Source organism: Cryptomeria japonica, chromosome 7, assembly GCF_030272615.1.
Source record: "Cryptomeria japonica chromosome 7, Sugi_1.0, whole genome shotgun sequence".
Classification (NCBI taxonomy): domain Eukaryota; kingdom Viridiplantae; phylum Streptophyta; class Pinopsida; order Cupressales; family Cupressaceae; genus Cryptomeria; species Cryptomeria japonica.
Genome location: NC_081411.1, coordinates 815,835,510 through 815,861,745, shown reverse-complemented (window position 1 = coordinate 815,861,745; position 26,236 = coordinate 815,835,510). Strand labels below are relative to the sequence as shown.

Genomic DNA, 26,236 nt, shown 5'->3' with positions numbered 1-26,236 from the left:
CTTCAAATCACCTCCAAGACTTAGAACACCTTGCCTCACTCCTCTCTAGGCCATGAAAATCAAAATTTTACCTTGCCTTGCAAAGAAAATAGGTGGAATTGGGATTTTCGCTCTGGACCCTTTGGAAGGGTCAGGAGCGAAAATCTTGACTTGAGCTTACTCCTTCATCATTTGTCCTCAATCAACCTCAACAGGGCAAGAACACCTCTCCTCGCACCCATCCAAGCCATGAAAACCTAACGCTTGACTAGACTTGCAAGGAAAATAGGTGGTTTTAAGATTTTCGCTCTGGACCCTTTGGAAGGGTCAGGAGCAAAAATCATTTTTTGGCTCAATTCCTTCAAGTTTGATAATCATTGCTAAGTCAAAGTCATTCTTGAGGACCTCTCCCATCAAAACTCGCCCTAGTCAACACTTGGCTTGGCACAAAATTGGGAAAAAAAGGTGATTTAGAGAAAATTCGCTCTAGACCCTTTGGAAGGGTCAAGAGCAAATTTCTTAATTTAGGCGTATTCCTCCGTCATTTCAAGTTGCATTCACCTCAAAAGGCTAGAAAATGTTCATTCTCCTTCTCATCATGTCTTGGACATCAAATTTTAGCTCAACAAGGAAAGAAATGCATCCTAGGAAGATTTTCGCTGTGGACCCTTTGGAAGGGTCAAGAGCGAAAATCTTGACTTGGCCTAAATTCTTCATTTCTCCCTTTCAAAACAATCTCAAGAGACAAAGACAAGCTACTTCACTTCCATCCACGCCATAAAAAACCAAGGACTTGACCTCCTTCAATGCAAAATAAGAGTTTTTAGGAATTTTGCTCTGGACCCTTTGGAAGGGTCAGGAGTGAAATTTCCTTTTTGGTCCAAAATCCTTCATTTTTCAATGCTTTCAAACATTCCAAAGGCTACAAGATGTCCATCTTTCCTTTCAAGATACCCTGCAAATCAAAATTTAGTCAAATTTAGGAGGAAATGAGCTTTAAGAAGATTTTCGCTTTGGACCCTTTGGAAGGGTCAGGAGTGAAAATCTCATTCTAGGCTAGATTACTCACTTTTCAAACTTCAAACCACTTCAAGAAGCAAAGTTAGACCATTTTCCACCTAAGGAACAAGGTTTCAAGACCATTCAAGGCAGCAAATGAGGTTTATGATGAATTTTCGCTCTGGACCCTTTGGAAGGGTCAGGAGCGAAATTCTCCTTTAGGCCAAAATCTTGCTCTTCAAAATCAACTAACTCCATCTCAAGGCAAAAAACATACCAATTCACCCCAAACATGCCCTAGAAACCAACACTTAGCCAAAATTGGGAAGGAAAAATGGGCTACAAAGATTTTCGCTTTGGACCGTTTGGAAGGGTCAGCAGCGAAAATCATGTTTTGGGTTTGATCCTTGACTTTTCCAACTCTCACCCTCCTTGGGAGGCAAACAAAGATCCTTCCTCATGCATCTCCACCTTGGCCCTGACTTTGGCTAAAGGAAAAATGAGTGTTTTCAAGAATTTCGCTCTGGACCCTTTGGAAGGGTCAGGAGCAAAATTCTCATTCTTGGCTAAAATCTTCACCTCATCCACCTTTACTCACCTCCTAAGGTTAGAACATTCACAAACACCTCCATACATGCCTCAAAAACTAGAAATTTGGTCTTGACAAGTGATAAATTGAGGTGTATAAGGATTTTCGCTCTGGACCCTTTAGAAGGGTCAGGAGCGAAAATCACAATCTTGGCCAAAATCCCACCTTGGTTCACTCCATTCTCCATCAAACTGGATCAATTCAACTTCCTTCTTTCATTACCAAAATATTCCATCACCCAACTGGGTCCAGGCAAGGTCAGACTAGGTTTTAAGGTCAAAGGAAGGCAAAAGGGGAAGATTTCGCTCTGGACCCTTTGGAAGGGTCAGGAGCGAAATCCTCATTTGAGGCTAGCTTTCATCATCTTGAGATCCAAAAATTCCTCTTCAAGGCAAATATGCACCAAAACCTACCAAATCATGCCTTAGAAGCTCCTAACTTGGTCAAGCTAAGAAGCACAATAGAGGAAACATGAATTTCGCTCTGGACCCTTTGGAAGGGTCAGGAGCGAAATTCACCTTTTGAGCCAATTTTTCACATATTTTCTCCTCCACACACCTTGGACAAACTTCATTAGGCCTCCTTTCCTCATGATCATGCAAATTTCTCCTTTAGGTTGACATATAGCTCCAGTTTTTGTGGAAAATAGGGTTTTACATGAATTTTGCTCTGGACCCTTTGGAAGGGTCAGGAGCGAAATTCACCTTTCTAGGCTCAATTCACCTTCAAACTGACTTGAATTTGTCCTAGGCTAGATCTTTGATTTATTCCTTCCATTCCTTAGCCAAATTTGCTCAACCACTCACTGACTTCCTCGAACTCAAACGGGACACCACCAGCAAATCCAAGTCTAAGGAAGACCTTAAAAAACGCCCTTAACTTGGAGCATCAACTGACTCACCCTAGCTCAAGCAGAGCCTGCTATCCAGTGATCCTCCTGACAGCACTCACCATGCAAAAGCTAAAAGACAAAAACCCTAAAAGACCCAAAAAACAAACCCTAGAGAGCAAAAAGCAGGGGTCCCCATTTGCAATGGGGCGATGTGTGAATACGTCACAACATGACCCCAGATAAATTTTTAGATTGCCTACTATGTTTTCTCATTATAAATGACACAGTTGCGGTTTTGTACAGTCTATATTTGTGAATAGTTTGGATTGATATTCCTGGAAACAGGATATATAGTATTTAATTTGTTGAAGAAACACTTCTATTCAGGTCTCCAATCTTTTATAAATACTCTCTATTTCACACCTTGGGGTGCATTTTGCATATGTTAAATTTTGTACATCAAACTGTTACCATTTGCTGAGGTTTACCACTTGTTTTTATGGTGTGATCATGGTTATGGAATAAAAACATGTATGGTGCTCTTTATCTTCCATTTTCTTTTTCATTTAATTTCGTCAATCACAAAATTTTATGGATACATTCGAGGTAACAGTGTATATGGCATGCATATTGCTTATGAGAACAGATCAAATATTCAGTTTTTTCAATTTCCATTAAATTTATAATGCTTAAACAAAAGTGCACCTTATTGGGATTTGAAAATTGTGGTTATTCTATCAGACAAAAAGTATTGGCAACATGCAAGTTTTTCTACATTTGCTATACATATATGATATATCTATGTTGAATCCACCATATATATTTTTTCAAGTGTGGTGGTCTGGATTGTACATACAGGAACTTGATGCTTTTGTCTAATCATTATTTTCTTTATTGTGGTCTATTTGCAGAAATTTCAGTGCTTGATAAGTTGGAGAGTAACTCTCGCACAGTTAAGGGAGCACAAGCAATTGGCCAAGATCGTGCTGCTCTAGCAAATATTTTGCATTCTTTCAAAAACTTTAATGTCAAAGGCACAGCAGTCCTTGCAAGGTAACATGCTAACCCTTTGTAAATAGCCTTATTGTTTCAACTTTTTGTGTGTGCGTGTTATTGTTTTTATTTGTCTTTTCCAAGACAACACAAAAGGGAATAGTGTGTATGGTATAACTTTTCTTTAAATTAGAAGGACAAGATCTTTGAGATCTAAACTAAACCTAAACCTAAGCTAAACTGATTTGGACCAAAAACATAGACAAGATATAAAAATATTCACACAATATTCATTGAGAGGGTTTTGCATGAAACTATATGACTACGTACCTAAATTTTTTGCCTTGGATAGAAGCACCAAACTGTTAAAGTCATGTGTTGGATGCACGATATTCAGATATTGAACAATAAAGAAGTCGATTGAAATACACACAAATGACACCTTCTAGCTGGCTAAAGTAGAGATCAGCTATTTAATGCAAACAATGTCCAGAGGAATATTGAATTGAACAAACAATAAATAAATGATTCTAAGAAATAAATTGTTAAGTTGCATACAAATCTACCACTTAATGCACAATGACAGTGTGTTTAGATGGTAAGATTTATAACCATGAGTTAGTGTCTATTGAGCTGCAATTCTATTAGCAGAAATTGTCCAGATTTGATCACTTTTTCTGATTTCCTAGCTTTAACTAGATGATATATCTAAGTATTTAGATCCTATGTTTGTATACAACTATGAATTTTCCTTTTTTAGGTCTTTTAGTTATAACTATGTGTGGATGGGTTTAGATGGTATGGATCACAACCATTGATTCTGTCTATTGAGCTGGAAATTCTATTAGCAGAAACTGTCCATATTTGATTACCTTTTCAATTTCCCAGCTGTAATTATATGTTGCACTTGACTATTTAGATTGTATATTTGTATATAACCTATAACTTTATAAGCAGGAATCCATTATAAGTTTTACATCAAACATTTTTACAATGTTTTTACTTGTAGTGTTAGCAAAAGTCAGATCAATAGTTGCCCTTTGTGTTTTAAGTAGCTCAAAGAACACTTTGTAACAGAATAATGTTATGTAGTTTGAAAACCCAAATGTTTTCTAGGAGAATTTTCAAGAGATGTTTTGTCATTATTTGTCTTTCAAACATGACCTTAACATTATTGTACTGTCGATACACACACCGCTGATTATACTTTCATGTCATGGCCCTTGTCATTTTGCTCTTGAATTTGGTGTGTGTTTCGATTTAAACCAAGTACTCATGGCTAACTACTCAAATATATACATATGAATTTCTGCAGTGAGCAGGCTTGTGCAAATGTGAACCAGGCATTGAGGGTTATTTCAAATTTACTTGCTGCAGGAGCTCTTCATCCAAAGTCGGTTGTGGATGATGTTATACCTGCTGTGTTTGGTCTTGTGCTTGCTACCTTAAGTGCATCTAGTTCACAGCTTACTGGCTGCCTGACAAAGGTATTTCTGCATTGCTCTTATCCTAGGATATTTTAAACAGAATGAAGGGCAACTATCAGATGCTTGTATAGTATTTTTCTTATATAGAAATACTTTGTTTGGGTTCAGATTAGGGTTAGTTTTAGATTACAATAATTCTGAATCTGATTTAAAGCTTATGCTCCTATTATGCATTTAATCTGAAAAGAAACAATAACAGTACTTTTCTGCAGGGTTTAGCAGTTCTCAGAAAACTGATGGATTTGGGTGGAAGCAGAATAGAGAGCTCATATCTGCAGCATTGTGTTGCATTGCTTCGGATTTATGCACAGGTTATTGTGAACTACATTTTTATGGTACTGTACAGATACAATAAAGAATCATGTTTTATATTAGTAAATATTGACTTCTTGCTACAATGCCATTCAAAAAAATGTGCAGGCTGTCAATTATGTACATGACTCATCTAGAGTGTTGTACGAGTCAACTGCTTGTGTGAATGTCATGCTTGCACGAATTGCATCAGGGCTTAGGAAATCGCCTTTTCCAGAAGCAGCTTCGGCTATATCTGGTTTTTCAACAGAACAAAATGCTATTAGCCAAATTCTAGGGCAGGCAAAAGCCTTAGGAACTGCTGATCATCTATGTATATGTTTGGCTACTTCAGGAACAAACCTAATGTCCGGTTCCTGCAATTTGGCGCCTGCAACTTCTGAGGCATGTAAAGCACTATGGTTATTAATGGATTCCTTGAATTATGCATTTGGAAAAGTCAAGAAACACATATTTCCACTTAATGCATTCAAAGCTTATGCTTTGGAGCTGTTAGATACTAAAGATCCTATTGAAGAATTGAAAGCTGAGGATGCATCTTTAGGAGTTGTGGAAACTGTAACAAGTTGGCTTTTGAAGTCAAAGGGAATGCAGTTTGGCTTTTGCTATGCACTTCTGCAAGGATCAGAATTTGCCCTATCCTCTTGTATGCAGGTACTTGTATTTTCTATTTTGTCATATTATCCTGAACTTTTAATTCTTGTTAGCATACTTAATATTTTGCCTGTATCACTGTTTGTAATACTGTTCACTTATTTAAATTTTATAAACTTATATTTATATTCAAGTTTACTAAGCTGTCTTGAAGTGAAATTTGGTACCTTTGGCTTGTGATTTTAATCACTTTATCATATTAGTGGTTTATATACCTAATACTGGTCAATGCATTGTTGTTTATTATAGTTATCTTGTTGCATATTAATTCACTTTGATACCTGGACACAATGCGAAACTACAATAAATCAATGCTGGAGTATGATCATGTTTGCACACCAACCAGATGGTGCGAGTTACAAATGAATATAGGCCTAGGATTGACAAGGATTAACACCAAACAATGTTTGGAGACTGGCATTCTAAACTAACTTCATTGATTAGGGGCTTTGGCCAACTTGTCTTCAGAGTCTAGCTTAAGAAAAAATATAAGCTAACAATAAGTTAATAACTCGTATACTGAATCATGCAGTATGGGGCAAGAGCATCTATGCTAAAATGGTTAGCTCTTTGTGTTTTCTGTTTAGTTTATTCAATTTTTAAGTTTAGTTGTTAGTTTCAATCTAAGTCACAAGGTTCGAATTCGAATTCGAATTCGACAGCCATGAAAATCGGATGAAATTCGACAAGGGAAAAATTCAAAAAAAAATTCGGATCAAATTCGCCTTCTATAATTTTGTTTATTTTTAAATATATGCATACTTCTAATAAATTATCAGAATAGTGACCCTTGTTGGAGAAAATCCGAGGGCGACCCAGCAGTTGCAGACACCCATGACCCAATAGATACAAAGCATATACAAAGAATACCCACGACCAGCTGAGTTGTGTTTAGAGATGGATAGCAGTGCTTTATAGAGGAAATTCGATTAAATTCGATTTTTTTTATATAAGTTTGAAATTCGATTAAATTCGAACCTCATCCATGAAAATCGCTGTATCCTGTGACTTAGGTTTCAATGACTTATTAAGTCAAAATTGATTTCGATGTTTCAGGTTTCAACTTTGTAATATTTAATTTCACTTAATAAATTGATCAGCTTGTCTACCTGTGAGTGAAAATAGGGTGATTACACTTCATTCATTCGATGACGCATAACTTATTAGGCATGAAAAGGGTGGAGGATCTGGTTATTTTTTGTTCAAGTCTCTGTTTTTAATCCCAAGTAATACCTAAATACTGAATGGGCTTCAGTAGGATATGGGGTTAATCGATATTGATAATGTTGAGCTGCGGATTGAAGTTGTTGAGCAAGATACAAAGGTGCCTCTTGAATAAACAACCACCAGGGGCAAATCAGCACAACTGGTTTAAGTTCTGCACATTGATTCCTTATAAGTTTACCAGGTGACAGATGATTTTACGACCAGCAATTTGAAAATAAGAATTAGGCAACATAGGTGTTTGTTAATGATTTTACGACCATTTTCTGTCAAACCTTTCAAGCCCTCCATTAGCCATATATTTCCTGTTGAAAATCTGTTGCTCATTTCTGGTAACTTAGGTGGTCCATTGTGTTGACTTTGAAGCACACATCTCTTCTCAGTATACTGATGTGGCAAAAGTTTTTCGAACAGGGTCATTAGTCTAATTCGTTTAGCCTATGTTTCATGGTCATGCTATATTTTGTTGCTAGGAATGTAGATAATACCTCTTGAATACGAAGATGATATAATCATCTATTCCAGAAGTCTTCTTATAATAATTTCATATTTTGGAAAGGAATGATTCAAAGACTCTGTAAAATTATATTTTTCAGACAAGGAACTCTCCATGGACACGCAAAAGCTAAGTGAATTGTTCATATTCGATTTGTTCAACTTAGTGTATAGTCTTTCCTTATCACTCCCTTGTGCCTTCTTTTGCATATTTATCTTTTCTTGTAAGGTGTATTAAAAGCCCTGCTGAATGGTACTCATTTTCTCCCCAGTTTACTGTATTAATTGCCATAGAACGCAAATATTTGCAGTAATTTGTTAAATAGCTTTTCTGTAATTTGTTAAATAACTTTTCTTTTATATGAACTAACTTAATTTTTATTGTGGTACTTAATATCATGTAGTCCAAGTATGCATATAAACAATATTGAATGTTAAAGAGTTTTTCATTTAGTAATCTGCTAGTTGAGTTTATATACACTCAAATTTTGCACTGATTCCAAAGTGTGCACATGACTTATTCAGGTTCTGATGCGTTGCTGCATTTACAATGCATCTGCTTGTGATGTATTATGTGGTATACCAGTTCAAGAGCCTGTATCTAGTGCTGTGAATGGAGGTGGAGATGGAACTGTTGTTGGGACTATGTTTCAATTGCTGTCGCTACACAGTAAATCAACTTCCAATAAAGAATCACCTTCTAATGAATCTAATGAATCAGATAATGCAGCCAGATATTCCAGTAAAGATGCTGTTATTCTACATACATGTCTTACTCTTGCAACCATTTCACAGGGGTTGAAGTTGTGTGGAAGGCGTAATGCTTCCTGTGCCTTGACTGCATCTCAACCAAAACAGCGATCTCGTCTTCAAGTACTTAAACAACTATATTCTTCTGATGATTGGTCAACTGGTGCTTTTCCTCAACATCGCCGTGTAGCAGCTATGTTAGCTTTGGCATCCATCCTGTCCCTTGAATATGATGCACATGGACCTATCAACTCATCATCGGTAGCTGAAATTGCATTAGCTTCGATTCCTCCAACAAACACAATACGAGTCCATCTCGGGCTACCTTTTGTTTCAGAATCAAAGGCATGCGATAGGAAAGATGAGCGGGCTGTGGTAAGCAGCGGAAATGACATGCTCACACATTGGCATGGACTGAGAGATGGTTGTGTTGGTTTACTCGAAGCACGAGTTAAATGGGGAGGACCACTGGCTGTAGAGCAAGCTTGCTCACATAGTATTCCCAGTCTACTTATTTCTCTGTTGGCAGATGGGCCTGCTAAGATAAATCATGAAGTAGGTAGTTGCTTAGAGGATAAGGTTGGCTTCTCTCCGACAGGTGTTGTGTGGGCATTGTCAGTAATAGCACAGTGCTTAACTGGTGGCGCATTCCGGGATATTCTTTTAAAGAGAGAGCCTCTTAGTTTAATCATAGGATTGATGAATGAATCGCATCTCAAGTATGTGAAATTTTGGGATGGGCATGGTGGGGGCAGTGCTGGTTTGAGAAACTTAGTGAATGAAATCATTAATATTTTGGCATTTCCTTTTATCATCTCTCAGCAATCTCCTGGTTTACCATCAACATCTGCATCCATCAGTAGTGGTTTGCTTCTAAACTCAACCTCTCCCGGGGGAAGAGTAGGCAGTGAAAATGTGGATATCATAAAGGCAGTTTCTGCTAGTATGACCCAGTATTCACAAATGCTTCTTGAGGTTTGAGACAGCTTAACACAAGCTATAGTTAGAAAGTTTAAGAAAAATACATGCATGGTATTGTTGTTTTTTCTAGATGCTCTCTTTCCTTTTTTAGGTAACTGACATAGAAGATAAACCATTTAATTATCAAGAAGTTCTTATACATAATAATGTTCCCAGGACATGTTATGAAGAGCATGTAAAGGTTGGGAATAGTCTAACATCGGTTAGTTTTTCCTAGGCTCTTTTACAAATGAGATTTTGAATTACTTAAACTCAGGCATTTTATCTCTTGGTCAAAACCAGGTTGGTGTTGTTGCTCCTCTTCTGAAGTGCTTGGAATATTTGGAAGCAACAGATTATGGAAGACCCGTTGCTCTTATTGCCAAAATGGTTAGCTCGAAGACACTTGCTGTCGAGCTTGTCAAAAGCAGGCTCCTGAGCCCCAGCACAATAGGGATGATGCTTGATAGCGCATGTCCTAAGGAGGTCATTTTGGATCTTTTGATGATCATCTCGGACTTGGCTCGAATGTCAAAAGTAAGATTCATGCTTCTTATGTTTGCATTTTAGTTTTGTGTCCACGTTTTGTTCTCATAGTAAATGAAACCTTTTACAATAAGGACTTCGTTTAGCTTTCACAGTTTTGATACCTTTTGATGGTTGATCCAGGACTTCTACGAACCAATAGAAAAAGCAAATTTGTTTGGTACTATGAAATGTTTCTTGAAACATGATGATGCCAATATACGTTCGAAAACTTGCAGTGCCTTGGGTAACATGTGTCGTCACACACCTTATTTCTATGACTTTCTTGTAAGTTATTTTCTTGAACTAGAAGATCAATATTTCTCTTCCATTTTCCTTCGTTGGGTTGACAGTCCGTTTTCCTTTATTGCCTCTGGGATCTGTCACTTTAGGAATGCAAGCTTTCATGAATTTTGTTATCGGAAAGCACACTGACAAATGTTGTGTTTGCAGCTCAAGCATGATATTATTAATCTTCTCATAGATAGATGTGCAGACCCAGACAGGCGCACCAGAAAATTTGCCTGCTTTGCGGTACGTCTTAGATATGAAAATATCTTCTAATTGAGAATTCTATGCTTTATGGATTCTAATTGGACAATACTTCTTAAAACTAGGTTGGCAATGCTGCTTATCACAGTGATTATTTATATGACCAACTTCGACGATCTATACCACATCTTACAAACCTCTTGCTTGGAGAGGAAGAAGACAAAACTAAAGCGAATGCAGCAGGTGCTTTAAGCAATCTTGTGCGAAATTCAAGCAGACTATGTGAGGACATAATATCCAAGGGTGCCATGCAGGTCAGAACATCGAACTTGTATTTACATGTTAGAAAAACATCCATTTAGATCTTTTTTTTAATGTGCACATTAAAATGGCCAATTTTATTGTTTTTTTTTCTCCCCTGTAATATGTGTAGGCATTATTGAAAGTAATATCAGACTACTCAGCTACTGCTTTAACACCGGGAAGAAGGGATGCAAGCAGTGAGTCACCCCTCAAGATAGCCCTTTTTTCCCTGGGCAATATGTGCATCCATGCGCCATGCAGACAATTCCTTCGCTCACCTGAGTTCTTCCAAGTTCTGATGCGCCTCCGTCAATCTCCAGATCCGACCATTATTAAATATGTATCTCGTATCACTAACAGATTTCCTGATGCCTCGAATTCTCCAGCGCAATGATCTACTTGTTGCAATATGAAGTCTCTATACAAAGTGCTTTGGGACTTTTAGCATACAGCTTTTTAGACCAAAAGGTTAAGTGGTGTCAAACTAGTGTTGGAAGATGGCCCAACAACACTAGGAGTCCATCTTCCTTCTAAAATAAGCATGAAATGCAAATTACCTTCAGGCCAAATATATTGACTGCTCTTGAAGAGGGAAGGTGGAATATGTGCTATCATCACATTAGTGGTTGTGGCTGACCCAGACGAGTCTTGATATTCAATTACAATGCTGTTCGGACATATTGTGGTTGTTGGTTCGAGCTGTGCTGTAACTCCACCAGTAATATATAGGTTAGGAGATATTTCGAGATACATTGGGTTTTTCTATCGTTCAGTTAGCTGTATGGTAATGAGGTTGGTATAAGCCACGAAGCTGGGCACTGGAAATTCATCATGCTTCACAGGTGCTGGTCAAGCACGTGTGTAATGTATTATGCAGAATTATTTTTGTCATTTTTTGGAAAATCTGGAGCAAAACATTGCTGGTTCATTCAATTTCATTAAGAAAAAGAAAGTAAGTAATCAATGTAGACTGAAGCCGTTGGGATTCCCGGTTTACCGCAAGGACGTAAACATTTTGCCCTGATCGTATGGTGAATAGTTCATGATTGTAGACGCTATTTTTTTATTGTTTTCATGAAACTTTTCATCGTTCAATGTAAATGGTTTTTCATTTTAAGACATGAATGCAGTTTGCTTAGGAATGCCATCCACATAAAGAGTGCCACCAGGCCAACATGACTATGGTACAATTTATAATCTAAAGATTGTATTTAAGATATCTTTGGACATTTCTTTTTTAGTTTTTTAATGTTTGAAATTTTTTAATCTTCAAAGTAAGATTGTTTTAATCTTCATTTTTTAAAAGCATTTAAGTACTTTAATTTATAAGTTCTATTATTTCAATTTTAAAAAAATATATTTTAATTTTAGTTGATAATAAAGTGAATTTATGAAGAAATTTTGATTTGTGGAATAAGTTTAATTGATATAATACTATTGACATTGGTATTATATTTCTTAGGTTTTAAATATTACAAATATTTATTTTTTGATGAACACAAATTTAAATATTTTTTAAGGAGAATCAATGAATGAAATTTTATATGAAGACATGTTTAAGAATTTAAGAAACAACAATCTAGATGAAAGAAATGATCAAGTAATTGTAAGACTAAACAATTGAAAAATGTTATAAACATTAATTACCACCTTAAACATCTTTACCAAATTAAATTATCAACAACGTTAAAACATAGGATAGTACTTTATTGCCCTAGTAAAAGAAACCCAAAATATTTTTGGTGATATCTTGATAATGAATGAATTGGAATGTTTTGTGTAAGATTGTTGATATGTAGATTAGATCATTTTCCAAAGGAATGGAAAGAGAAGTTAAGATGATGGTTTGCTAAGCTTGAGGTTTTGTCAAAAGCATGAAGTAGGTATCTTATATGATTGGTATGTAAAAAGTTCTTAATGTAGAAATAGTCTTTTAGACAAATGAGTTATTGGTCCATATTCTTTATATATTGGTTCCATATTGTTTTTGAAAGATTTGTTACCAAATATGAAGGCACGGTGTTAGATTTTTAGTGAGATTTATTGTTTGCGTAACAATGGAGAAGTGGAGAATTATGAGAAGACTAGTTTGACTTGGCACTTGGGTATATTAAGTGGAATTGGGTGTGTGCTCAAAATATTTTAAAGAGAAGTCAATGACACAATCTAAGCAACTTTTGGTTGAGGGATAAATTTTTGAGAAGTCATGGTAATAGAAGTTTAAGTGGGAAGTGAGGGAAATAAGGCATGTAACAGAAATAGGAGCTAGGATTCTTTTCAACAATGGACAATTTTAGTCCCTTGTCATGGTTCATAATAAAAATCTCCGAACTTGTAGATTTTAATATCATTAGGATATTGAACAAGACAAGTTTACTAATATTGTAGTGGCAACCTAGAGAAAAATATGATATATAGCCACTTTGTTAGCCTTGAGAGGTATTGTGAGCGTTGTGACAATTTGTTGATCTATATCTTGTAGCTTAACTATATGCCATATGCTAAAATTATTTAGGAGGATGTTTTAAAGATCTATCTAATGTGAATTATCCTTGAGCAAACAAAACCAAATAATTAAAACCTTGTGTAGTATTCATACCCTTCCATGATAATGCACAAGATGCTTTAGTATAATTATGCAAATGGATGAGATTTTATAATTGTTACATATTTCATAATATTTAGGTGCATGCACATTTTAAAATAAAAAATAGATGTGTGTGGATGAAGTTGTACCAAAAAAGAGCGATGATATTGTTAGTTGAAAATTTTGTACACTTGGGGAAATATACAAAATTGTGGTTTCAACCACAGCACATGAGTAAAACTCTCCTAATTAAGGGAAGACTCCCCCAATATAACTACAACTTTGAAAATAAAATAGGATGGGACAACAATCTTTCTTCTTTTAAGAAAGACAATATCCTTTTTCTTTTCACAGAAAAGGAGAAAAGGATAGCAATTGAATATAAACATCAATAACCACTTTCAAATGAAATGAGAGAAAGGAAATGAAGTTTCATGAAAGTGCAAAGACTTCCATCACTTCCTTCGGGACGAGACAACAATATCAAAATCAAAGACTTGATTATGTAAAATCCTATCTACCCTTTTCTACACTAATGCTATAAAGAACAAGTTATGACAACTCAAAGACTGGAAAACACTATTATTTTCTTCTTTAAAACAATGAGAAGTAGTGTAAGCTCAAAGACTCACAACTATTTCCCACAAAATCTACTCCTAAATTCTCCTAAGAACAAGTGAAAGCACAAAGACTTGCAACTTCTCTCAACAAAATATTTATTTTAATCGATATTAAACTCAACTACTTGCAGCACAAAGATTGCAAATCAGATGTGATTAAGCTCTTTAGGAACACTTGCAAGAAAAATAATATAGAACACTAACTCAAGAATGTAGATTAAAGACTCAAAGCTTGAGCAATTTCCTTCTATTCCTTTCAATTCTTGGATTTACACATGAAAGCTCAAAGACTTCTTCGCTGTAAATTTGACGGTGTTTTTGCTTGCTTTCCAAAAAATAAAAATTACAATAGATCCCTCAAGTATTTATAGAAGAGGAGCCTTGAGAAAAAGGTGGGAGGATCCTAACTAACTTGAGAGATTCTCTCAACCACCAAGACTTATTCAATAACTAACTAAGACTTATTCCAACTACAGTCCTAATTGAACACAACTTGTAGTTGCCTTACATGTAATTACAAAAGTGCAAGTAATGAGTAACTTGCTTTTTACAAAAAATATTTTTACATGTAACTTGTCACAACAAAATTACAACTAAAGATTACAAAAGTGGAAAAATACAACTAAGTGTTGAAAAACATTTAAGTTGCATTACGTGAAGACACGAATCCTTTAAACTTCTGGATGCTTGTTTGTAGTTCCTCGGAATTCGATTTACGGGTGTTCTTGGCAACAACCATGGTCTTCACAATAGTGTCATGACACCGGAGGAGCGCAAAGTTGTTTTTATCCAGGATAGACTGGATTTCATGCAAAAAGGCTTGGTGTTTCATCAATATCTGAATTGAAGTGGTTGAGAATTGTTCGCTCCTCTATTCATTATGAATCCTCATTTGTAAATCAACAAGAACTTATTCTTCTAGAATCAACTCTCCATCTTGAATTAATATGTTGCAAGAGACCCTTTCACAATGTGAGACAATATCTCGGAAAACTTCACCCCAAAATCTCTTTGCATCACTGATCTCCTCAATGAGGGATTCAAGAACAAGGGCCTTGTTTTCCAAGAGCTTTTCAAATTCCAGGTACATGACCCTAGAAGAGATGATGGCATGCTTCTGCAAAACACTCAGCTGTTGTTGGGGCATGGTACGCCATATATTCAAACTTTCTTCAACACTTTCCAGATTCTTTTTGAAAGTATTAGAAGTCTGATCCAGTTTCTCCTCAATGGTGTCTAACTTAGACATCATCTGAAAAATGTCTTTCATTACTTGTGCACATAGATCATGAAGCTGATCAACCAAGGAATCTAGTGCTTGTACCTTCTAAGCAACCCTTTCCACTCCACGAATTGATTCTTGGGAACCAGAAGAACCTATGGAGTTACTCCCTTCAGCAACAGGTTTTGTGATTTTACGAATGACTGCCATAAGTTGTCGGTTTTCCTCTTCTAGCTTGTCTTTCTTTGCTAGAAGTTCATCACACCTTTGTACCAGCGAAGCTACAGAAAACTGAGCATCATGTTTAATTATCTCATGCGTTTGTTTGCCCAACTCTATCCTTGTAACCTTATAATCAATAACTGACATTTCTTCAAGTGGCTTATTTGCAATAGGTTCCACAATTTCAGCTACCTTCATCTTGTTGTTGTCAACAGTTACTCTAGAGATAGTCTTGGCCTTCTTAGCAACTTTGGATCTAGACTGTTTCAGATGCTGATAGTCGAAGGCATTAGGTGAGATTTCTTGCTTCTTCCTTTTCGGGGTAAAAGAACTAAGCCATGGAGGCAAAGTCATCAACTCCCCTTCAGTAGCAGTTGTAGGCAAAGGAGAAGCAGTTTCAGTTTGAATCACCGTGGTCATCCTCGGAGGAATATTTGTTTGGACAGCGACCACGTTTTTCTCAGTTACCAACGGGTAGGCAGATTGCCGCATAAATTCTTCAAAATCAGAAGTGGAAGTATCAATTTCTGATAATTGGATGCAAGTAGGAATATCCTTAGGAATTTCCAACGCAGTCTCTTGTTGATGATCAGGAGATGGCTCATATGCTGAAATGGGAATAGCATTCTGCGGAGATTTATCCACAAGCAAATTAGGAGGAGAAAGAGGCGTCTCAATGGCAACAGGAGGAATGATCTCATGAGGCAAGTATGAAACTGGAGACTTGGGAGCACCATCAGATTGCTGCCCTTCTTCTGGATTATCCAGATCGATCACCTGAACATGAAATCGTGATTTTTTCTTCCCACGACCTGTCGTCTCCTCAAGAGGAAGCACTACTACCCGACTTACTCGCAACATGATCCTTGTGCCCGAAGATGATGCACCTTCCTTGTTGTCAACCTGAATCTCAGACTTTCGTCCAAGAGGCCTGGTAGAATCATCTTCTTTTCCAACCTTGATTTTTATAAGTCTAACAACATTATTTTTCAACCATGCGTTAGTGTTAGCCAAGATAGGCTGAAATCTCTCAAGGATGGATATGCACTCTGTGTGACCATTGGATCAAAGGAAGTGGAGCTTCCTCAACCCTCCGTGAAATGTATTCAGGATCAAGTATGTGCCCATCATCAATCATCCCTTGTCAGATATCCACTAAGTTCAAATCAACAATTTGCTCAACAGTGAGCCTGCAGTAATCCATCTTCAGAACTTCAGCTTCTATGCGAAGATCTATCCAGATGTCTTCAGTGCGATGCACGTGCACAAAGGATTTCTTGATCTTCTCCTTCATACCCTGTAGTCAAAATCAACTCTAGGTTTAAACCTTTTGAGCTTGATTTCCTGTATTTCAGTTTCCATCGCCTTAGCTTTTACAGATGTGACAAGGGAATACCGACCAATTTTCAATGGATTTATGGTAGAGATCCCCATTCCAACCTTGTGTCTAGCAGACTGAAAAGTGTGGACATCCATGATTTGTCTTCCCAACTCCATAAGAATAATCTTGTCAATCAAGTATCTAGGAAGCATATATGGCTGACCACCATAGCATCCAATTCTCATATAGGTGAAGGTGGGGAACTGTAGAAACAAACATCCATATTCGCACACCCTTTCCCATGCCTCATCTGATACTCTTTTGTTCCTCAGAGTTCTGTCAAACTGAGACATGAAATATCTGAAGAATGCATCTTGAACTCTTCTGAAATGCAGTCTGCTGGGTCTCAACGACAACTGGTCATAATATTCCCAAACTGGTATAATTGAGCGATCACCCTTGGTAGAAAGACCTGGAAAGTGTCTATGTGATGCTGCCAAGTATACCAAATACAAATTTATGAAGAAAGTCATGGTGGTAGGGACTGCTGCAAGTTGTTCACACAAGACATCGTTGATGAGTTCTCCCCATGAAATGTGATGAGATTACCTTATGAACATGATGAACTGGTGTGTCCATGGCTCAAAGACATTAGAATACTCGAGGCCCATCATCCTGCTGAGAAGGGTTATGGTGTCTCCTATCTCCCATTTGAAATCGCAGTGGTACAATTGTGCCCAGCTTGAGAAGGAGGCTCATGGCTCTTGGATCCACCTGTTGATACGTTGCTTGCAATGTTTTTCCCTCGTAACATAATACTTTGCTGCACTTTCTTTGGAGATTTCCATGTAAACAAGTGCAGGAGGTATCCTGAAGACCTTCTCGATCGTATCTGCATCAAGACGGACTATAGCTTCACCATCATCATTTTTGATGACTCTTGTCTCTTTGTCAAAATGATGGGCTCAGGCGAGAAGAAACTCAGGTTCTAGGGTAGCCATCGGTAAAGAAGATGCATGATGGATATGGTTGTCCAATAGCCACTGCATGTTATTATCTTGTGGATCTTCCACCCTCTTAAAAAATTCCGACATATCCACGTGCCCTATTTCTGTATCTTTGGTACAATCCAAAGGGGAAGAATCTTGGGAAGGTGCTACCTCATTCTGATATTTGTCATATTTGTACTTCATCTTTTTTGAAATTGGAGATGCCGACAAATCTGACATTGATTGTGAACCTGGAATACTATGATGCAGACTTAAAAGAGTTAAGGCAACATCATAGTCAGTTGCAAATATTATTTTTCCTTCTTCAAATGGGAATTCAAATGGGAAAAACTTCGATTCTTGAATTTCACTATTATGTGAGAGGAAGAGGGGAAATATATAGAAATGGGAAAATCTTGACTTTGACCAATTTCGGATCTTGGGGAAATTTTTGCAAGTATATAAGTTGGAAAGAACATACATGCAATCGGGGTTTTAAGACCCAAATGCAAGTACACTTGTAAATTTGCAAATGGAGAAATGGATGGAAAATGAGAATTTGACTTGTGGAAAATGATGGAAATGGAAAGTACGAATATGGGAAACATGAATGGATAGAAATGGGAAAATCCGGGAATGTCATTTTCATAAAAATGGGAAGAACTTTTCAACATGTAATCCAATTTTTAAAACCCGAATTTGAAAGGGGGGGTATTTCACACTTTTCAACTTGGAATTTTAACCAAAAATGGTAAAATTCTTTAACCGTAAGGGAAGAACAAGAATTTCTAGCGAACTTGTAATCGGGACTAAAAATCCCAAGTACAAGTAAAGGGGGAATATGGGAAGAACAATGCAATTCAAAAATTGCATACCAAGGGGAATATCTCTGTCACAAAAACTGATTTTTGGGGGAAGAACAAAATATTTACAAAAACGCAACTAAGAAGGAAAACTAAGAAAATAAGAAAATGAAACAAGAAAGAAAGGAGAATGTACCTTGAATGAAACTGAAAATGCTTCTCCAAAAGATGCAACCAATCTTCGGAAATAAGAAGACAAACCAATAAATAGAAGCGATCCGCAATGCTAAACCCTTGTAACGTTTTTGCAAAAATGCCACAAACTGAAAAACGAGGCAACAATCCCAGATTTGGAGGGCCAAAATGCCAATGAGAGAGCACACCCTTGAGAGTTAAAGCAAAATGCCTAAGGAGGAGATGGAGAAATGACATCAAATCCTTTAAAAACGTAGCCAAAGGAGGGTCACGTGGAGAAAAACGTGGCATTAAAAGCTTCTTGAAAGGCTCATTAAATGACTGAAAACTTGTCACAAACTCCACACCTAGGTAAGAGAGGTTAAAACGAACTAGGAGATTGCAACTTCATGGAGTCTTGATCCCCCAAAATGTGGCTTCAAAGAAACATGTGGTTGCTGATTTAGACCAAAAAAAAAGTAAATGCAAACCCCAAATGGCGTGATAATTGCTTACAAATGCATAAGAATAGGGTGAAAACCAAAACGCCTCTCCTTCCTAGAAGATCTCCAAAAAAATCACTTGAAAACTTCAACAAATTTGCTTCCAAATGAAAATCGGGTTTTTGGGAGACAAAGACAAGTTCAAATTTGCATAAGTATGTGAAAATTGGGTTTTTTAGAAGATATGACAAGTTCTAATTTTCACTTTTTCCTCAACAAAGCCAAATTTGGGTTTTTGGGAATGAAATGCAAGTTTAAAATTGTCAAAAATGCACTTTATGAGAAAAATCGGGTTTTTTAGTCCAAAGTGCAAGTTTTAAATTGTCACTTTTTCACTTACAAGGCAAAATCAACATTTTTGGAGAGAGATGCAAGTTTTATGCACTTGTAAAGGGGAAATAAAACCCCTACAACAAGTCATAATTTACTTGCACACATGTAATAGGGGTTTAAAATCCCTATTACCTATGAAAAGCATTAAAGTAGGGGTTTTTGGAGAGAACTACAAGTTTACTTGTAACTTAACCAAAAAATCCCTATTTTAACTAAAAAGGCCAAAAAATAATAAAAATAATAAAAACAATAAAAGAGAAATTTAAAACAAATTACAAGTATTCATCTTTTAATAAAAATGCAGATGTAATAAGCTAAAAATTTCCCTAGAAAGACCAAAACAATGGACATTATTAAAACTTGCAGTTTGAAGAAAATTCTCCACCTGTAGTTGGGATTTTAAAACCCGAAATTGAAGGAAAGACATAGCAAACGAACCTAGAATGTGATGAAATTCGAAACGTAGTTCGAGGATGGACAGAGGATTAAGCCAGTCCAAGGATTAGTCAAAATTATGCCTCGAGAAGCGTGCCATAGAGTAATTTTTTTTTTCATTTTTTCACAAAAATTTCATGTTATGGTCCTTCATTTTTGGAAAAAAAAACGAGGTCAACAACTGGCTCTGATTGGGGAATTGTTTCATTTATCTTTCAAGATTGTGAAAGAAAAGAATCCAAAACTCTAAGTGCCTTCCTCTTATCCATTGGGTCACAGAGTCAAATAAAGCAAAAACAAACAAACAAAAGACAAAAAACAAACAAGAAAAAGACATTATTTACAAGAAGTTACCTCGAATCTTCATTCAAAGTAATGCTTCAAATGTTGACCATTATAAGTCAACGCGAATGGTGTGCCATCATGATAAGCCAAGGTAAAACTATCTTCTCTAGCAACACGGTGAATAGTAAAGGATCCTCGCCAAAGAGAATCAAATTTACCATGTAAACCTTTCGGTTCCCTTCGCTTATCCCAAAGCAAAGCACGATCACCAACTTGAAATCCTCTTTGCTTTGATTTCTTATAAACAAGAACTTTGACTGTTGCTGATGTTGAGCAATTCGGTACACTACTTGTGTTCTTTGTTCTTTCAGCTGAGAAAGATACATGATCCTTTTGTCTAAAGCATTCTCATAAGTTTGATCTTCAATTGCTTTAGCCAACTTGAGAGCAGGAAGTTCCAAAGTGGTGGGTATTTCTGCATTGATCCCATAAAGAAGTTGAAATGGTGACATACCAATAGCTCTTTTGGGTGTAATTTTGTCTGCCCATAAAGCATCAAAAAGAGCCTTACGCCAGGACCTTTTATTTTCCTCCACAAGCTTGCGAATAATAGTAATCAAATTTTAGTTACTTGATTCCGCCTGACCATTACCTTGGGGATAATAATCGGATGAATGAGTTAACAAAATACTATATTCAAAGCAAAGTTGTGAAATTTCAGAGGAAGAAAAGGTGGCCGCATTATCAGTCACTATTTTGAATGGAACACCAAATCTAGAAATAATATTCTCCTTGAGGAACCTGCATACTATTTCAGAGGTAGCGTTCTTTACCGGTATTGCTTCCACCCACTGGTGAAATAATCAGTAGTAGTAAGGACATACGAATGACCTGCACTTGAAGAAGGATTGATCACAACAATGAAATCAATCCCCCTTCGACGGAAAGGCTCTTCAACAATAACCGGCTTCAACGGTAACGTTGCAAGCTTTGGTTTGCCTACAAATTGATGGCAATGTATACATTTATGCACCCATCGGAAAGCATCTTGAAAGAGCGTAGGCCAATAATACTTAGCTCTCAAAATTTTGTGAGCAGTCACTAGTGTAGAAAAATGTCCATCACAAGCCTTGTCACGGAAAGATTCCAACAATTTAGTTTGTTGTGCTTTGTCAACACAACGGAGGAAAGTACCATCAATTGGTCTTTTGTACAAACCAGTATCCCATAATACAAAGTTCGCAGCTTTCAACTTGATACTTCTTTTTTCCTTGAATGACAAATGTTGTGGACATTCACCACAAGTCAGGAAAAATGCTATATTAGAGTACCATTCATCAGTAGTACTGACAAACAACACGTTGGGAAGATCTTCAGAATCATCCAATTCTTGCTCCTCTGGAATACCTTCCGCCATCAGCTGACAGAGTCCTCTTCCTCGAACAAGCTTTGTAGGCTTAATCTCCAAATCATACTCTTGGATTTTAGCAATCCAATTTCCTCTCTTTGTGCCGAACTCTTGTTGTTTTAAGATAGACTTGAGTGATGTATCAGGAACTAACACAACATCATGAGAATTTAGGATGTAAAAAGGAAATTTCTTGACTGCTTTAACAACCGCATAAGCATTCTTCTCAATAGAGGAATACTTGAGTTCATGAGACTTTAAAGGACAACTCATGAAAGCAATAGGAGATTCAATCCCTTCTGATTTTTTTTGCATCAAAATTGCCGACATAGTATGCTCGGAAGCGTAACTATACATGATGAACTCCTTGGTGTGGTTGGGACAAACCAACACAGGTGCATGAGCAATTGCATCTTTGATATCATTGAGTGCAGTTTTGCCTTCTAAATTCCAATGGAAAGCAAACTTTCCTTTCATCATATCCACAATATGATGAGTCTTTTCTGCAAAGTCAAGAATGAATCTTCGTAGAAAATTTACCTTACCAAAGAAGGAATGAACAACAATCTTATTGGACGGTAAATGGAGATTTTGAATAGATTTAACCCTCTTAGGATCAATTTTTATCCCCTCCTTAGAAACAATATGACCAAGAAGTTTTCCGCCAGTCACCCCAAAAACTGACTTCTTGGGATTAAGGGAGATGTCGTGCTTGTGACATCTTTCAAGTACATCTTTTAAGTGAAAAAGATGATTGTCACGATCTTTAGAAAAAATAGTAAGATCATCAAGATACACTAAAATATATCTTCCCACAGTACCACAGAAAGCCAAGTCCATAGCTCGTTGGAAAGTAGCCCCTGCATTGATCAACTTGAAAGGCATTTTGCGGTAGGCAAATGTACCCCATGGAGTAGTAAATGTAGTCTTATGTTGATCAGGTTCACTAACCTCAATCTGATTGTATCTCGAAAATCCATCTAGCATAGATAGCATCTCGGAACCCGTCACCGTTTGTAAAACTTGATCCATGATTGGCAATGGATAATTGTCCTCGAGTGACATTTGATTAAGATTTCTGAAATCAACACAGATACGCATTTCTCCATTCTTCTTACACACCGACACTATATTTGCCAACCATGTTGAATGATGGATGGGAAAGATAATCCGAGCATCAAGCATCTTTTGAATTTTAGAAAGAATGGTACCTAAAATTTTTGGATTATACTAGCGATGCTTCTGTCTGAAAGGTTCTGCACCAAGCTTGAGGGGAATATCATGCTGCACTTCCTTGGGTTGAAAGGATTTTAGATCATCATATGAATATGCCAAGACATCATGGTATTGGCGTAAAAGTTGAATGAACTGATTTCTTTCATCTGAAGTGCAATTATTGCCAATATTGACAAATTTGAGATCTTCATCTGAGCCAATATTATATTTCTCATAACCCATAGGGGAATCAACACTTTCTTGTTGTCATCTCTTGATATAACAGTCATGTTGATCGAATTGTTTTTCAAGAGAAACCAACCCCTTGGGAATCTTATTTCCTTTCATCTGAAGAATATTTTCATCTGATTCAGATGATGTTTCAGACATTAAATTTGATGACAAAGAAGTAGGAGAATTACTTCCTTCAAAATACAAATTATTGAAACCATCTTCAGCTTGCAGGAAATTATTAATCTGTTTGTCATCATTAAAGATCTGCCAATGATCCCAATTGTCAGGCATACTAGGTCAGCAGATTATCTCAATAATATATTTATCTTGACCAAAGTCAAGATGGGGAATTAACGAAGTAGCTGAAACAACAAGAGAATCAACCCTATCATTGTATTCACGAGGAACAACTGAGATATTAAAAGTATCAAAATCTTCAATATTTTCCCATACCAAATTGCGGTAATGCCCGAGTCTATCATTCTTAGTTTGATATATATTCCTCACTTGACAAACAATTAATTCTGTATCACCCTGGGCATGAAGATTTCTGATTCCTCTTTTCAATGCAATGCTCATTCCTAACAAAATCAACTCGTACTCAACCGTATTGTTAGTATTAGAAAATTGCAACTTGAAAGGGTAAGGGAAGATCTCTCCCTTAGGAGATATGAGAACTACACCGGCTCCAGATCCATTTGTAGCACAACTACCATCAAACTCAAGAGTCCACACATCGTTCGAACTGTCGTTTTCATTGGAATGATTAGTGCTGCCTTCATCCGAAGCAGATGCATTATGAAAAGAAAAGTTGTCATCTTCTTCCATAGGAGAAGATGAACTCTCCTCTTGTGTAGGTGAAGAGTGAAACTCTTGTTGTTGAGAAGGTAATGGAATACTTTCATTAGCAACGAGTGATGAGACTTCTTCAACCATAACATATGAACTGGAAGACCCATCTTCTGATGCTTGATCTTGATCAGTATCAACAAATTTTTCATTTGCTGAAAGTAGTGAAATGTCGGAGCTGCTAGAAGGATAATCTTTAGCAAATTTTGAGATTTCATCTATATGGAGATAATAATTCCCGAAACCTGAAGATTCAAAAAGAATCTGAGCATGGGGATCATTAGACTTGACAACCGTGTACTTGGTTTCTCTTTCAGGAATTAACTTTTGCACAACACCTTTGACAGGTATTCTTGCTTCCGTCATATCCATGTTGATTTCACCTCCAATATCCCTGCAAAAGTTACGCCCAAGTAACATTCCATATGACGCACAAACGTCAGCTACCAAAACAGTCATCTTTATTTTATTATCTAGAAAAGCTGCAAATGCAAATTGAGCATCTTTGATTTGCCCAACAAGAGGTACTTGTTTGTTTTCCATGGAATAACAATGACCAAAAGTTTTGGCCAAGGTCAGCCCCAAAGCTTGAGCAACTTTTGCGGGCATGACATTATCAGAAGCACCAGAATCCAAGACACAATTGCTCAATTGAAAACCATTGATCAACAGGGAAATGTAAAAAGGTTTTATCTTTCCTTGGGTTGTAGATGGAATGGTCACCAAATGATTGGGCAAATTCTTGGGTTCTTGAGGGGTAGTATTTTCAAGTATAGGACGAGTTTCCTTACTTTTAACAAAGTCAGCTAACCTATCAAATTGATCAAGATTAGCTTGTAAGTATTCAACTTCAGACATTTGAATCTTAGTCTTCCTAGCATGGTCAATAATATCGAAAGCTTGAAATGAACCAGCTAGAGAGAGATTAACATTGTCCAATTGTGGTTTGGGGTTAGGCATACTGGGCTTGGAATCAATAGATGAAGCAAAAGGAGGATTTTTGTTACTTACTTGACTTTTTGCTGCATCCTTTGGAATGTAGGGCAGCTGTGTTCCTCTTTTAGCAATAGTAATAGGTCGTTGTAAATCACTTGCGACCTTTGCAACTTCATCTTGTTGAGCCAATCGAGTCTGGGATCTTGTCATTACAACAAATGCTTGACTATGAGTCCTTTCAGCAGCATCAGAGTCATCGTAGTGCATATAACGTATTGTAGAGTCACCAGTCACATCTTCTTCTTCTTCTTGTTGAGGAAGAGCAACATCATCAAACTGATAATCAAAATAAGAAGACTCATTTTGATCCATCTCATAATAGCCAACTGCTGCCTTTGAAGGAGGTGGTTCAAGCGCAAGCCTCTCAAGAGGCGGTGGTAACTTGGGTTGATTCTTAGCAACATAACTGGCAACAGTATTAGGATACGTCCATCTTGGGATATCCTTGTATGGCACGGGGTAGGAATTCTGAGATACTTGCTTCTTTAAAGCAAGAAGTTCATTTGCTAATTTCTACACCATAGGATCGGTAGAACCAAAAAATGAACCCTCCATATGTGAACCTCCTTTGGACCGATTAGAATCCTTTTTGATTTTACCAGCTGGGATCAAATCGTCCTCAATTTTAGTAGCCATTGATTGAGCAACTTCTAAATCAGCAAGAGATGCTCGCCTTAAGAAGAAATTGACCTCGAGCAACTGAGTATTAATAAGAAAGCACTTAAGATTATCAGGAGTAGGTTTAGAATTGATAGGAATTCTATTTGCTAATTTATTGAACTTAGCAATGACTTCATGCATGCCTTCATGGGTATCCTTCTTCATTTGGGTCAACTGGGCCAACAAGGCATGTTCATCTTCCGCAGGCTTGAAACGTTCCTTGAACTTGTCTCTCAACGAGTTCCAAGAAACAATCAAACCAACAGTAAGATTGAAAAACCAATCTGCTGTAATACCTTGAAGAGTCTCTATGAACAAACGGACAACAACATCTTGATGTTCAACTCCAAGAGCACCACAAGCCATATAGAAAGATTTGAGATGTTCATTTGGACGTTGTTTTCCATCTCAATAGAATTTGGGAATATTTTTACGAGAACCTTGTGGAAGTGGATGAAGAGGTGGGGTTAAAGCCAAAGGACCAAAAGCTACTCCCCACGGACCTAGTGGAGGAAGCGGAGGTGGAGTAGCCATACTAGATAATGAAGATATCAGTGGTTTGAAAAAGAAAGCGAAATTTTCACTTGGGATAGATTTCTTTTTCCTTGAAGGAGGATAACTTGTGGTTCGTGAAAGGGAGGATGTACTAGCGAGCAAAAGGAATCTAGCTCATTCAGCAGGAGATATTTCTTCAGAATGTTCACCTCTCTTCTGATGAACGTAAACACACAAACTTTCCAGCTAAGAGAAATGAAAGTATTTCCAAGCTCTTCTTTTAAAAACAAC

At 36.9% G+C, this 26,236-nt stretch overlaps 1 protein-coding gene across 2 annotated transcripts in view; it reads left to right on the top strand.

The window, feature by feature from the left end:
- The window catches only part of LOC131041805 (serine/threonine-protein kinase TIO), a 114,222-nt gene extending 102,490 nt beyond the window's left edge, over positions 1–11,732 (top strand). For both annotated transcript variants that reach the window (XM_057975020.2, XM_057975019.2), the window contains exons 14-23: positions 3,311–3,452; positions 4,708–4,879; positions 5,092–5,190; positions 5,300–5,845; positions 8,090–9,289; positions 9,578–9,811; positions 9,944–10,087; positions 10,253–10,333; positions 10,417–10,605; positions 10,725–11,732. In XM_057975020.2, the coding sequence (XP_057831003.2) occupies positions 3,311–3,452; positions 4,708–4,879; positions 5,092–5,190; positions 5,300–5,845; positions 8,090–9,289; positions 9,578–9,811; positions 9,944–10,087; positions 10,253–10,333; positions 10,417–10,605; positions 10,725–10,988 (3,071 nt within the window). In that variant the 3' untranslated portion in view covers positions 10,989–11,732. The remainder of the gene's footprint in view (positions 1–3,310; positions 3,453–4,707; positions 4,880–5,091; positions 5,191–5,299; positions 5,846–8,089; positions 9,290–9,577; positions 9,812–9,943; positions 10,088–10,252; positions 10,334–10,416; positions 10,606–10,724) is intronic.
- Positions 11,733–26,236: the final 14,504 nt, after the last annotated feature.